General features: G+C 41.8%; 1 protein-coding gene across 10 annotated transcripts in view; it reads left to right on the top strand.

Moving 5' to 3' along the window:
* Positions 1-14,789, top strand: part of vps13b (vacuolar protein sorting 13 homolog B) — a 942,410-nt gene that overhangs the window by 139,330 nt on the left and 788,291 nt on the right. For 5 of the 10 annotated variants that reach the window (XM_080194713.1, XM_080194710.1, XM_080194712.1 and 2 more), the window contains exon 8: positions 12,584-12,867. In XM_080194713.1, the coding sequence (XP_080050839.1) occupies positions 12,584-12,867 (284 nt within the window). Of the gene's footprint in view, positions 1-12,583; positions 13,369-14,789 lie in introns of those variants that run through there. The other 5 variants (XM_080194714.1, XM_080194711.1, XM_080194717.1 and 2 more) reach the window with 2 other exon arrangements.

Here is a 14,789-nt window from a genome sequence, read left to right as displayed (position 1 = left end):
GTTCGTGGCTCAGGTAGTAATCCAGATTACCACCTTGTTGGTTCTGCTTTCTAATTTAGCTCCTAGCTTTTCATATTCCCTTAGCAGAACCTCGGTTCCTGTTCTACCTATGTCATTGGCACCTATGTGGACCACGACAACTGTATTCTTACCCTCCCACTTCAAGTTGCTCTGCAGCCCAGATGAAATATCCTGGACCTGAGCACCAGGCAGGCAACACAACCTTTGGGATTCTCAATCCTGGTCACAAAGAACAGCATCAATGCCCCTAACTACCTTATCCCCAATTACTACTACATTTCTTTTTTTTTCTCCTGCATTTGAACGGTTCCCTGCACCACAGTGCCATGGTGAATTTGCTCGTCCTCCTTGCAGTCCCCGTTCCTGTCCACACTGGGAGCAAGAAACTCAAACCTGTTGTACAGATTCAGGGACTGAGGCTCTTGGAACTCTACCTCCAGGATCCCACTTCCTGCCTCCTCCTTCCCACTTCCTGCCTCACTCGCAACCACACCCTCTTGTCCCTAATCACCGGCTGAATTAGTTAGTCTAAGGAGTGTGAATGTCTCCTGAAACACAGCGTCCAGGTAACCCTACCCCTCCCTGATGTGTCGCGGTGTCCGAAGCTCAGAATCCAGCTCGTCAACCTTGAGCTGGAGTTCCTCATGCAACCGACGCTTACTGCAGACATGCTCACTGGGAATCGCACTGGGGCCCACCAGCTCCCACATCATGCAGGAACAGCACATTTCCTCCCGCAGTCCAAAGATCTGTAGGTTAGCGTGGTTGGCCATGTTAAATTGCCCCTTAGTGCCAGGGATTAGCGGTGTAAATATGTCGGGTTACAGGCATAGGGCCTGGCTAGGATTGTTGTCAGTTCAGGCTCAATGGGCCAAATGGCCTCCTTCTGCACTGTAGGGATTCTATCAGAATTGGAAGGGGTGGGGGAACCAATCATTATACAATATCCCTATGATTTTCTGCCAGGATTGCACAGAGTTGGGTGCTGGAGATTGATCTTCAATTCCTGGAGACTCCAGGTCAGTCCTACCTGGACCAATCTGGAGGTTTTTCTCAATGCTGCCTTCAGTGGTCCAATGCCCCCCTTCTGCACCAGTGATGGGAACTGAATGCAGTACTTGAGGTGCGGTCTGACCAGAGCACTTAAACGTTACTTACTGACTTGAATTCCACAGTTTACTCTACAGCTTTCTGCATTCACTGTATTGAGCACTGACCTGTTTAATTTGACTTCACCCTGAGCTTTTTTAACTGGATTGATTGAATACCAGTGTTTTTTTCTAGACCTCAGCCCCATATACTCTATTTCATGTGTCTCTGCATTGAATTATTTCCCATTTTTCTATCCACTTACACCATCAGTTCAATTAATCTTGTAATTCCTGGGTCACCTTTTTCAAATTACTCCTGCGGATTGGTATCATCTGCAAACTGCTGTTCTTGCTAAAAGAGAAATGCTCTCGAGATTTTTTTTTAGCTGTTGCAATGGTGGCATAGTGGTTACACAGTGTCTCCCAGTGCCAGAGATCGGAGTTCGATTTCCAGCTTGGGTCACTGTCTGTGCACATTCTTTCCACGTCTATGTAGGTTTTATCCAGGTGTTCCGGTTTCCTCCCACAGTCCGAAAGATGTGCTGGTTAGGTGCATTGGCCATGCTAAATTCTCCCTCAGTGTACCCAAACAAGCGCCGGAGTGTGGTGAGAAGGGGATTTTCACAGTAACTTCATTGCAGTGTTAATGTAAGCCTACTTGTGACACTAATAAATTAATATTGGCAACAATATTGTCCTCCCAGTGTGCCTATCAATGCCAGTGTTAATTCCAAATATTTCTGGTTAGTTAAATTGGTAAAAGCAACTAAGAGTTAATCATTTGAATGTCATTGTAGTGACACGCATACATGATTTTATCACAGTTTAACCTCAGTTGAGTCTTATGGCCTTCATTGCATGGCCTTGTCAAGTGGGCTAATGTGTTTTTGGCTTTTACACTTTCAGATTTACTTCGTTATGCAATCATAAGTTAATGGAGTACTAATTCTAAACACTGCAGGTACTTCCCAAGTTACTGAGAAAGCAGATGTGTAAGCTCCTTTTAGTAGTTTGATTTCAGTGAAAACAATAAGCAAAATATTTTGCAGGTCTTAAATTGTCTCCGTTTCAAAGTGGTCACATGGAATGTCAGAGGGCTCAATCATCCTGTTAAGTGGTGAAAAATTATAGCTTTTATAAAGATGGAAAAGATCCAAATTGCTTTCTTGCATTTGAGCAATTTTGTGCTACTGTAATGTAAGTTTGTTTTGGAGATCCAAAGGTTTTGCTGACTGCACTCTTTCCACAACTTTAGTGCATACTAATGATTTTGGACATAACAATCTGGACACTTCATTATTCATTCTATCTAATTTTTCTTCCATTAACCTTCCCAATGAACGGTAGCAGATGTTAGGTACAAGACCATGCAACTGCTTTTGAGTTTGAAATTAATCAAAGTAGGGAAAAACTAGACAGAACAGAATTTTTTTCCTTCCTATCCTTCACATCTGTGAAGTGTAGTGGGTTGACTGTATTCTGCATTGAATTAATCAGCTTTTTGAAACTCTGGCTGACAGAGGAATGTTTTGTTCTCTCTGAAATAGATAGAAGATTCACCAATCAATTGGTTAAACGTGTCCTTGCAGTAAAATTCACCCTAAATTAGTTCGACTACCTTGGGTGCACCCAAATGAGCATTAAGGTAGATAAATCCCTGGGACCTGATGAAGTGTATCCCAGGACATTATGTGGGGCAAGGGAGGAAATTGCCGGTCCCCTAGCCGAGATATTTGAATCATCGATAGTCACAAGTGAGGTGCTGAAGATTGGAGAATGACAAATGTTGTGCCTTTGTTTAAAAAGGGCTGCAGGGAAAAGTCTGCAAATTACAGGCCAGTGAGCCTCACATCTGTGGTGGGTAAATTGTTGGGAGGTATTTTGAGAGACAGGACATACAGGCATTTAGAGACACAAGGACTGATTAGGGATAGTCAGCATGGTTTTGTGAGTGGAAAATCATGTCTCTCAAATTTAGTTTTTTGAAGGGGTAACCAAGCAGGTAGATGAGGGCAGTGCAGTTGATGTTGTCTACGTGGACTTTGGCAAGGTACTGCATGATAGGTTGTTGCATAAAATTAAATCTCACAGGATCCAGGGTGAGGTATTTAATTGGATACAAAATTGGCTTCTTGACAGAAGCAAGACAGTGGTTGTAGAGAACTGTTTTTCAAACTGGAGGCTCAAACTGAGCGGTGTGCCCCAGGGATCAGTGCTGGATCCACTGTTATTTGTCATTTATATTAATGATTTGGATGAGAATATAGGAGGCCTGGTTAGTAAGTTTGCAGATGAAAGTAAGATTGGTGGCATAGTGGACAGTGAATAAATTTATGTCAAATTGTAGCGGGATCTTGATCAATTGGGCCAGTGGGCTGATGAATGGCAGATGGAGTTTAATTCTGACAAATATGTGGTGATGCATTTTGGTAGATTGAACCAGGGCAGGACTTACTCAGTTAATGGTAGGGCACTGGGGAGAGTTACAGAACTAAGAGATCTAAGGGCTCATATTCATAGCTCCTTGAAAGTGGAGTCACAGGTGGACAGAGTGGTGAAGAAGGCATTTGGCATGCTTGGTTTCATCGGTCAGAACATTGAATGGAGGAGTTGGAATATCTTGTTGAAGTTGTACAAGACATTGGTAAGGCCACACTTGGAATACTGTGTGCAATTCTGTTCACCCTATTGTAGAAAGGATATTCTCAAACTAGAAGAAGTGAAGGAAAGATTTACTAGGATGCTACCGGGACTTGGATTGAATTATAAGGAGAGCCTGGATAGACTGGGACTTTTTCCTCTGGAGTGTAGGAAGCTGAAGGGTGATCTTGTAGAGGTCTACAAAATAATGAGGGGCATAGACAAGGTAGACACTCAATGTCTTTTCCAAAAGGTAGGAGAGTCTAAAACTAGAGGTCATAGATTTAAGGGGAGAGGTACAAAAGTGTCCAGAAGGGCAATTTTTTCACAGAGGGTGGTGGTGAGTGTCTGGAACAAGTCGCCAGAGGCGGTAATAGAGGCAGGTACGATTTTGTCTTTTAAAAAGCATTTAAATAATTTCAAGAGTAGGATGGGTATAGAGGGATATGGGCCAAATAGCTTAGGGGGGTTTTAAAAAAAAGGGCGGCATGGACAAGTTGGGCTAAAAGCCTCTATGACTCTATGATTTGAACTTGATATTATTTATCTTTCCTAAGAGGAAATGGCGAATTGTAAAACCAGCTTATTTTTGTTTTTGTTAGAATTGATTTTATAAAAAAAATTTGTTTCAGGTTTTTAAAGGTCACGGAGGATGTTGCTAGCCGTGAAGCCAGTACTCAGTGTGGCATAGGGAAATATACATAGAAACATAATAGAAAATAGAAGCAGAAGTAGACCATTTGGCCCTTCAGGCGTGCTCCAAACATGCCATTGCTTGTGGGCAGCTCCTATCCACTGAATTCAGAAAATATGACATCTCAATTTCTCGTCCATACTTGTGACAAGTGAATTGATGCCATCCATGAATGCGTCTTGGTGATTAAACCCCTAACTGTCTGCTTTGTCTGTGGCAGCTTGTGTGAAATATTCTCCCATTCAGTGTGGCTGCACAGTACTGTAGTGTTACATCTGCTCGGTGGCAAACCCAGCTTAGCCATTTCGCCAGCATTGCCACATGTATGGAGGCAAGTAGCTATTCAATCAGAATTCAATTAAAATCCTCTAATGGAAGGCACAAAGTGCTGTGCCCTTTTCAGTAAAGAAATAACACTTGTGAGACCTACTTCCAGAGTTGACTCTTCATCATCCCCCTCCCTAACTATGACTATACCTTTGTTGTTTGTGCTCAATATATCTGGCTGTCAACACAGTTTGACCTTCTATATTGTGTGTATTCGTGCTGGTGCCATATCAAATGTGGTTAGTAACCAATAATGCTGTTTAAGTGCATGCTGTTGTTTGCTTGATTGTCTGTGTCTGTAAAGGATACAAAGCATTATGGAATTCTACTTGCCAGTTTTGCCATAACGTGTTCAGAGAGACTTGGGTATACTCATAAAAAGAACACAGATAGTTTGCATACAAATGTAGTAAGCAATTAGGTAGGCAAATGGCATGCTGATGAATGAAGAAGGCTTGCTACAATCGTGTAGGGATTTGGTGAGAGCGCACCTGGAATACTGTATTCAATTTTGAACTTCATATTTAAGGAGGGAAATACTTGTATTGGAGGCTTAGAGCAAAGTTCACCAGATTAGTCCTTGGTGAAAGGGTTGTCCTTTGATGAAACATTGGGTAAATTAGGTCTATGTTCTCTGGAGCTTGGGATAATGCGAGCTGACTTGATTAAAACATGCAGGATCCTGAAAGGGCTTGACAGGACAGACGCTAAGAGGTAGTTTCCCCAGGGGAGTTCAGCACACAAGGACACTGTCTCAGGATAAGGGGGTGGTTATTTAGGATTATAATCATGTCAATTTCTTCACTTGGAACGTAGTAGAATTCTTCAACCTGTGGTTTGTGGTTGTTCTATTATTAAACATAAAAGATAGGAGCAGTGGAGGCCATTTAGCCCTTTGAGCTTGCTGTGCCATTTATTACGATCATGACTGATCATCCAACTCAGTAGCCTAATCCTGCTTTCTCCCCATAACCTTTGATCCCATTCGCCCCAAATGCTATATCCAGCCATCCCATGAATACATTCAATTATTGAATATACTTAAGATTGGGATTTTTGGTCTGCTAGGGAATCAAAGGAAAAAGTGGGTAGGAAAGTGGAATTGAACACAAGATTATATTGAAGTGCTGTACAGGCTGGTCTACAGCACCTCCTGTTTCTTAAGTTCTTTTGTTATACCTTTTGAGCATAAGCGTAATTTTGTAGAGGTCCTTCATGTGATGTATGGCTTGTTTTAAGCATTTAGTTGAGTTAAATATATGCACAAGCAAGAATTCTCATATCCAAAAAAGTAGTAGAATCTTGATTAACAGACAGTTGTATCGAGATCTGGTTTTATTAATAAATTCTGTGTTTGTTCATTTGATTATGTTGGAATATCAGTTGTTAGTCAAGAGAGAACTAACCATTCACGTTGTGAAACTGTGAAAGGCATATTTTAATATATGTTTTAGATTTGTATGTAGTTTGTGCTAATTTGGACAATAATTAGGCCTTGTGTATAATATTAAATGGGTAACAATTGGGCCTGCTTTAGTTCTACATCTCCCTGGGACTCTGACTTAATAGGCATCCACCTTGGCCTGTGGATATTGTGTATTTAACTGCCAAGTACTGGCTAATTGTAAATCCAGGAATACACCATTATTCTCTCAACTTACTATTATCTTGGGAACAGAATCCTTGGATGGAATCTCACATGGTTCAGAACAGTAGTTAGACCCATTTTAGAAAATATGGTTTCCATTGTTGCTTTTCTGGCAATTGTGTATGTGGTCTCTGTTGGAGGAATGATTTAACACAGCTTTTTTGGGAAGTTGCTCAAATAGGTCTTGGCGATTGGCAATCTAAGTGGAGACAGGAGAATTGTAGGTGAGCTAGGGAAAATTTGAAAAGCTGACTTCCAATTTGTTTCTCGAGTTAGGACGTGTGCACCATAAAAATGAAATCCAATTCTGGCAATATATTAGAAAAAAGAATCAGAATAATATTGGATAGTTCGAGAGCTAACAGCCATTTTTGTTGACATAGATGGACTGCTATTAATTTCTGATACAATACAAAATTGAGGAGACGCTGGAAACCTGAAATAAAATCAGAAGTTGCTGGAAAAACTCCAGAGTGCTAGATGTTGCCAGAGCTACTGAGAATTTCCAGAAACTTCTGTTTTTTCCTAAATTCTGTTGCTTTTCATACTACAAAACATGTAGCTTACAGCACTTGAGGTGCAGATCCAGGCCGTTTCAAGGCATTCCTTATTTAAAATCGATCCAGATTTTGCTGTCAGCGGCAACAGCATTCGCTGTCATTCATCATGCTGTCAGATGCCTGTAGACCTTTTGTGAACCTTTTGAGTGGTGGTTTAAAGTTGCTGGGATTCTGAAATAATACAGCGCCTCTCTAGGGGAATCTCGGACCTGCATAGACAGGACAGCACTGTGTCCCTTTAGCCAATCAGATTGAAGAATCCTCACAGGGATCAAAGCAAGAGGTATGTTAGAATAATAATTCAATGTAAAATTGTGTTTAGAAAGCAAAACAAGGTGAGGGAAAGAAAAACAACGAATTGAGAAAGAGGCAAGAGACAAATAAAAAGTAAAATATGCTTTTTAAATATCAAACAATAATTAAATTCTGAAGGAATGAAGGGTCTACCTTTATAAATTGTCAGTGCCAGAGAGATTGTTTGGCGATGAGTAGTTTTTACTCATCATTAAAAATACATGTAAAAACTTGAATGGACAAGCCTAACCTTATCTGGGCTGTGTAAATTTTTTTTGGTTTTATTTATTAATGTCACAAGTAGGCTTACATTAACACTGCAATGAAGTTACTGTGAAAACCCCGTAATCGCCACTGCCAGTGCCTGTTTGGGTACGCTGAATTTAGCATGACCGATGCACCTAACCAGCACGTCTTTTGGACTGTGGGAGGAAACCGGAGCACCTGGAGGAAACTCATGCAGACACGGGAGAATGTGCAGACTCCACACAGACCCAAGCTGGGAATCAAACTTGGGTCCCTGGCACTTCGAGGCAGCAATGCTAACCACTATGCCACCGTGCCACCCATGTGGTGTATCCTCATGAATAAGTATCACAACTCACACATTCCATGTGAGTGAATGCTACAGACCTTGATGAGGTACTGATCAAGCAAAGTTGTTAGACAAGCAGGGCACCTTGAACAGCAGCTTCCCAAATTCCATGTTTACTTGTGCAGATGTGGATATTGAATCTTGTCCAGTTCACTCTTTATTAATGGTGAGTGCTGACAGCCTCACTGTTATTCTAAATGCAGAATCCAGGCTTTTCATGATTTGGTTTTAAGATGACTAAAGCTGTATATAAACATTTTCCACTAGTTTGTTGATGAATTTCTGGAATCACTTAGCGAATTTTGTTTAAATTAATAGATTCTTTTTCTCAGTGACTGAAATTTCTCATTTCCAATATAAAGTTTAAAATTAAGCAAAAGAGTCTGACCGCAGGATTTTACCTTTTATCTGCAGAGTGTGGCAGTGGGTGGGAGCACAGTGCCAGGATGGCCTGGACATGAACCCCCAGGTGCTGTCTGGACATGAACTCCCTCCCCTCTGAGCGATGTGCTCACCTGAGCTCCTTTGGCGGGTCTGCCCAGCAGGTGCATACCATGGGAGACCGGTAGTAAAATTGAGGCTGACATGCCCTCACTCTGATATGAATGGATTATCTAATTGGCGGTGGGGGGGGAGAGAATGATCAGGTGTCGGGATCTGATAATATTCAAATTTATTAAAACGCTAGGATTCTTGTTACAGCACTGACAGGGGATGGGGCAATCATGGTGAGCATTCTCACTGACGTATAACATGACTGGGGCTTCTTGTGAGATTTTCTGCTTCCATCAACAACCCTGCCCAAGAAGAACAGAAGCAGAGAATCCCAGCCTAAATTATTATATATTTTATGATGGGGTAATGAAATTTATATATCGAATTAACTCTTGTATCTTTTAATACCTTCATTAACTTTCAATTTGTAATCTAAAAAACCTGACATTGATATTTATATCTTGCGGGACTGAAGCATTCTCTGCAGGTAAGTTTTCTGACCCTGTGTGATAATTTGCAGAGACTCCCACTGTACAGTCTATGCTTCACCTGGAATTATAGGATAGAAGATGTGTATCAATACCCTGTGAACATCTTGTTCAGTAGATAATCCTAGGATGTGAGGATTGTCCTCTCGGAGAGATTGAGTAGACCAGGCCTCTGTTCCTTTTGAGGAATGAGACGCGATCAAAGTGATAAATATAAAGTTCATAAGAGCCTTGACAAGCTGGATGCTGAGGAAATACTTTCCCCCAACTGGGGAATTTATAATATTCTCAGAAAAAAGGAGTCGGCAATTTAAAACTGAGATGAGGAGAAATTTCTTTACCCCAAGGGCTGTGAATCTTTGGAATTGTCTACTCCAGAGAGGTTTGGAGGCTCAGTTGTTGAGTGAAGATGGAGGTTGATGAATTTTAGGCCCTGAGGGAATTAAGGCATATGAGGAAAACAGAAAGGCAGAAACTCAGAAAACTGCTGGCGCAAAAACAGTTTGAAATTCACCCAAAGATGGGTTAATGATTCTCCCGCTCTCTGATGGCATGAACAATATTTGCATTCACTTGCATCTCATGAATGCTCATTAATACTGCTGCTTGCCAAAATCTTGTTAGGCCTTCCAATCCTGCGTCATGCTCGTGGGAAATCACATTGGCCTCGAACCTGTTTGGAAAAAGAGCGATGTGCTCAAGGCAAACCTCGGTTCACTTGAGACTTTGAGGTGAATGCATCTGGCATTGTGCAGCACTGCTCCTGTTGCGCTGAACACCACTGTGAACCAGACTGGTTCATGCTCTCCAATTCCATGCTGACCTAAGTTAAAGTTGATTTATTATTCACAAGTAAAGCTTACATTAACACTAATGAAGTTACCATGAAATTCCTCTAGTCACCACAGCCTGGTGCCTATTCATGTCAATGCACCTAACCAGCACATCCTTCAGAATATGGGAGGAAACAGGAGCAACCGGAGGAAACCCATGCAGAAACAGGGAGAATGTGCAGACTCCACACAGACAGTGACCCAAGCTGGGAATTGAACCTGGGTCCCTGGCGCTGTGAGGCAGCATTGTTGACTGCTGTGCTGCCCTGGTATTTATGGACAGGACTCATGGAACCCTTAATGACAAGAGGGGCAATGGCAGGCAGAGGTGCAAGGCGGTGAATGAGGATGATGAATGATGGAAGACTGAGGGAATAACTGAGGAGAAAGAACCTGGCTTCCAACAAAGGGGTTTATCATCATCATCATTTGCGTAGACTCCAGATGAGGTAATTAGAGATCCATTTGGGATAGGGTGACCTTGCAGATAATGGGCACAAGGGGAAGGTGGGAATGTTCACAACAACAACTGGGTCCAGAATGTCTGCAGAGATGGTTTCTGGAGATGAGGGCTACCATTTTAACAGTGGCTGATGTCTCCTGTGTTTCGCCCTCAGTCATGCCAAAGAGAGGTACATCACTGCCAGCAGCTACACATGCTCTCTCATAAAGCAGACCATAAGACCTCTGAAGTTGCGATTCAGATATCTGGACCACTCACGTGGCACTCTAAGAACTGGAGAGTGGTTCCTCCATGATCACTTTGCTGTGTCCTTCACAAACTGCCTATGCAAAGAGGTGACAGGAGGACCAGAGGATGGTGTGTGAGCAGCACGACAGATGGGATTGTGGTGATGTGAAAGTGTCTAAGACAATCTGTATCCCCTGCTAATGGATGCGTGAGATCTGTGAAGGGAATTGCCATTTGAATACATGATACCATGATGAGAGTTTGCTATGGAGGGAGCTGAGAAAGCGCTTACCTTGACAGCATGGATAAGATCATTAATTTGCTGTCTACAATTTATGGTGAGTCTGGTGCAGTTGCCAGCTGCACTGACCTGGGTAACATTCTGCCAGGCCAGACAGATGAGTTTGATGTGCATCCTGGGGCCTCCCTTGGATTGAGGACATGACTCTATGCCCAGACTCCATGAATTGCAGGCATGGTGGTTGAAGAGAAGTACGGATTTCATTTTGAGACTGTTAGCCTTTTGCCTCTGGGTTTCAGAAACTGCATGGTCTTGTGAAGACAAGTAAGCTGGAGAGGATGATATGTGTGTGCTTTGACTGAGGTTTACACATAGTGCCTGCACCTTCAAACCCACTAGCTTTCAATGGCTAGGTGTATCAGCTGCTGATCCACCAGGTGATTCAGAAAGGTGCTCACTCTTGCATAATTAATAAGACTCCAAGTACACAATCGTGCAATCCGCTAGTGGGAAAGGTAACCCTGGAACTGGTTGCCACCACACTTAGTTAAAAATAAATGGAGAATTCTGCCCATAGAAACAGGGACGGTCAGTTTCCTTTCTAAGGAAATAAAATCTGAACCTAAGGTTTGGAAACTAAAACCGCTAGACAGACTGAAACTAGTTGAGACTATACAAAGGGAAGCAGAGCCAGCCAAAGGGATAGTTGCAGCTTGGAACTGTGTGTGCAGTTCACAGTTCACTGAGAGAAAGAAGATAGCCAAAGTAAATAACGGTTAGATAGGCCTGCACTGTAAGCAGGGTAAAAAACTAATTTCACCATTTACTATGCAGAATGTGGGTGAAGTTTCATTTCCATTTGAATGTCATAATATTGGCTAACTTTGTATCAGTGGAAGAATGTACATGGTCCCTACAGTGTTGTGGCGAAGAAAACAACCAGAAAATTAGCATAGAGCTATTGAGAAGGCAGCCAGAACAAGGGGTTGAGTTATCTACTGTCAGTAGTGGGTAAATGAATGTTGTGCCTCTGAGGATTGCTAGAACTGAGGAGAATTAAAAATAGTTTCCACAGGACTGTAGCATACTTATAGGTGGTTCCTGCAGAAGTAAATAACTTTAAAGTTGATGTGTCTTGTAATAGAATTCTTGGGAGAAGTACAAAGTGAGATGTATATTGTTATAAATCAAACTGTAAAGTTAATTGTACTTGTTTTGTTTAAGCCTTTTATATATACAGTAAGGCTTATTTTTGTTAAAAACCTTAAAGTGTAGTTCTCTGATTGTTAATGGTCCCAAACTGGATTGTAACAGTTGCTACATGGGATTATTAATTTTGCAATGTTGTTGTTACATGCAACTGCAGGTGTGTTATTTCTCCCAATCTTTCTCCATATAGAGTTAATGGAACAATGTGGAGAATTTAACATTGATCACCGGATCTGTTCATTTTCAATTTGCCACTGCAAAGGAGAAAGTCAGACTTATAATACTAGTATGTCACAAGCAGCCTAATAAACTATCTTGCATCAGGCTACTTAACGTTAGATAAACAGCCATGGTACAGATAACCCCTGTGTAGGAGCTATTGAGGTTTAGTCTACTTGAAGAAGACATGAAAAAAAAGCATTTTCCAATCTATCAGCATGTGATTGACACTGAAGTCCACATATCAGTGTTTGTACCCATGGAGGAACTGTGCTCTGACTTTTTAGTGTGGGACTTATGGTGTGCCTTGCAAAAGTGCGGGTATTTTATCACATGAAGAGGTGGAAAAACCCTTGCTCTGATCATTGTTGGCAAATATTGTAGTAATGTTAACCATCTTTGGCATGCCCAGGATTAATCAGAATTTGTACTTGATGCCACCCACTGGTTGTGAGATTCCTGTTTTAATGGGGAGGACAGGGCTAATCCAGTTCCACTATTATGTTCAGACTTAAAAGTTTATTGTATTTTTGTCAGCAGGTGCAGAATCTGAAACAGGGATACAAGGACAGCATGCAGCACAGTATCAGAATGCGGATACCCAACAGCAGCTGCAACAGCAAGATGGTGATGATGGCCAAGGATGGGTATCTTGGGCATGGTCCCTGGTTCCTGCACTCGTCAGTTATTCCGAAGAGGGTGATGAGACCTATGAAATTGATGAAAATGGCATGAAAATAAACTGTCCGAGGTCGTCAGCTCCCAAGGATCCAGTGGTTTCTGTGGGATTTTACTGCACCAAAGCTACTGTCACTTTTAAGGTTTGTGTAAAAAAAAACCAGAGCAAAGTTGACATTGACATCTCTTTGCTCAGTTGTTCATAGTTGTGTTTTTTTATGTCAGATGTGTGTGTTTGCTTTGGTCAGTGTTGAGTAGGAATTAAAAACAAGTTGCTTCAGCAGCACAATGCGGTAACACGTGTTTCCAGCTCTTTTGTGTAATCCATTCCCATCGCTTTCTCTACCATTGGCAGCCATTCCTTCAACCGTTTCAGCTCTAACCTCTGGAATTCTCTCCGAAAGCTTCCGTATTTTTCCACTGCACTCTCCATTTTATTAACACTCTTCAAAACAGTGTATCATAATGTCTCCTCCTTGGTCTCAATATCAATTTTTGTGTGATATCGCACTTGTGAAGTACCTTGAGGCACTTTCCTATGCAAAGTGGAATAAATTTTGAACAGATCTCGCAAATTCTTGACTGAGCTTCCCTGCTGTGTTACTTAATTTTTCAATGCTCCAGAAAGGCTGCAAATGACTTGATTGGTGGAAACCTCCATGGTGATTAATTCACTGTGAGGTTATTGGCTAGTTGTGTGGCTGGGGCTTGTTTTGTGTGTGAGCTTTTTGACCTACATGGGTAAGATGGGTATAGAGGGATATGGGCCAAATGCAAACAATTAGTACTAGCTTAGGGGTTTAAAAAAAAGAGTGGCATGGACAAGTTGGGTTGAAGGGCCTGTTTCCATGCTATAAACCTCTATGACTCAATGACCTATGACATGGAGTCTGGAGTCAATGTTGATGCTGATGGGCCACTCCTTCCCACCATTATACCACTGTGTAGCCACCTCCCCCCACCTTCTCCCAGGTAAGGTTTAAAGTTTATTTATTATTGTCACAAGTAGGCTTACATTAACACTGAAATGAAGTTACTGTGAAAATCCCCTAGTCACCACGCTCCGGCGCCTGTTTGGGTATACTGAGGGAGAATTTAGCATGGCCAATGCGCCTAACCAGTATGTCTTTCGGACTGTGGGAGAAAATCGGAGCGCCTGGAGAAATCCCATGCAGGCACGGAGAACGTGTGTCCAAACAGATAGTGACCCAAGCTGGAATTGAACCTCGGCCCCTGATGCTGTGAGGCAGCAGTGCTAACCATTGTGCCGCCCTACTAGGACAGCTGTCCCAATCTTGGCACATACCTTCATGTTAATGAAGAGGTTGTCATAGGGTTGACTGTGAAGGGTGCGTCTTTGTTGTTTTGGTGCTTAGTTTGATGCTGGGTGATCTGACAAGTTTCCTACTTTTTTGACCTTTCTGTCATGGTTGAATGCAAGCTGGTCAACTTTGTTGCTGCAGGTCAGGAGTCATGTATATACCAGACTGGGTAAGGACAGCAGATTTCCTTCCCCGAAGAACACCAGTGAACCAGATGGGAGTTTTATGATAGTCTAAACATCTCATGGTCATTTTTAATGAGACTGATATTTTATTGCAGCATTATTAATTAATTGAATTTAAATTCTCAGCTGCTGTGCTGGGATTTGAACCCATGTCTCTGGAGCATTAATTGGGCCCCTGGTTTGCTTGTCCAGTTACTCTTATGCTGCCATTCCCCTTTCTTTCTGGCCAGTAATGAACAGAAAAAAAGATGGGAGATTTTCAGAAGAATTTCCAGGATTATTGACTCCAGTTTGATCCCTATTCAGTTGTGACCAAAGAATTGAATTTTTTTTGTCCTTGAAAAAAAACTGACTGCAATTGGAGTCCAAAATAATCATGCCTACTGTTTTTCTGTGGATTAGTATTCAGGGTGGATTCTTGCTTCACTTGAAGATTCTGAAATGATTAATGTTAGGCCTCAGGTGAACTATTTGTCTGGGATTAATGTGTCGTATTGTAGTAAATATTTCATGTTCTACATGTGGTAGTGATAAATAAAAGGATTATTTTTCATGATA

Source organism: Carcharhinus amblyrhynchos, chromosome 8 (assembly GCF_965287045.1).
Source record: "Carcharhinus amblyrhynchos chromosome 8, sCarAmb.v2.hapA, whole genome shotgun sequence".
NCBI lineage: Eukaryota > Metazoa > Chordata > Chondrichthyes > Carcharhiniformes > Carcharhinidae > Carcharhinus > Carcharhinus amblyrhynchos.
This window is presented reverse-complemented; position numbering and strand designations above follow the sequence as displayed.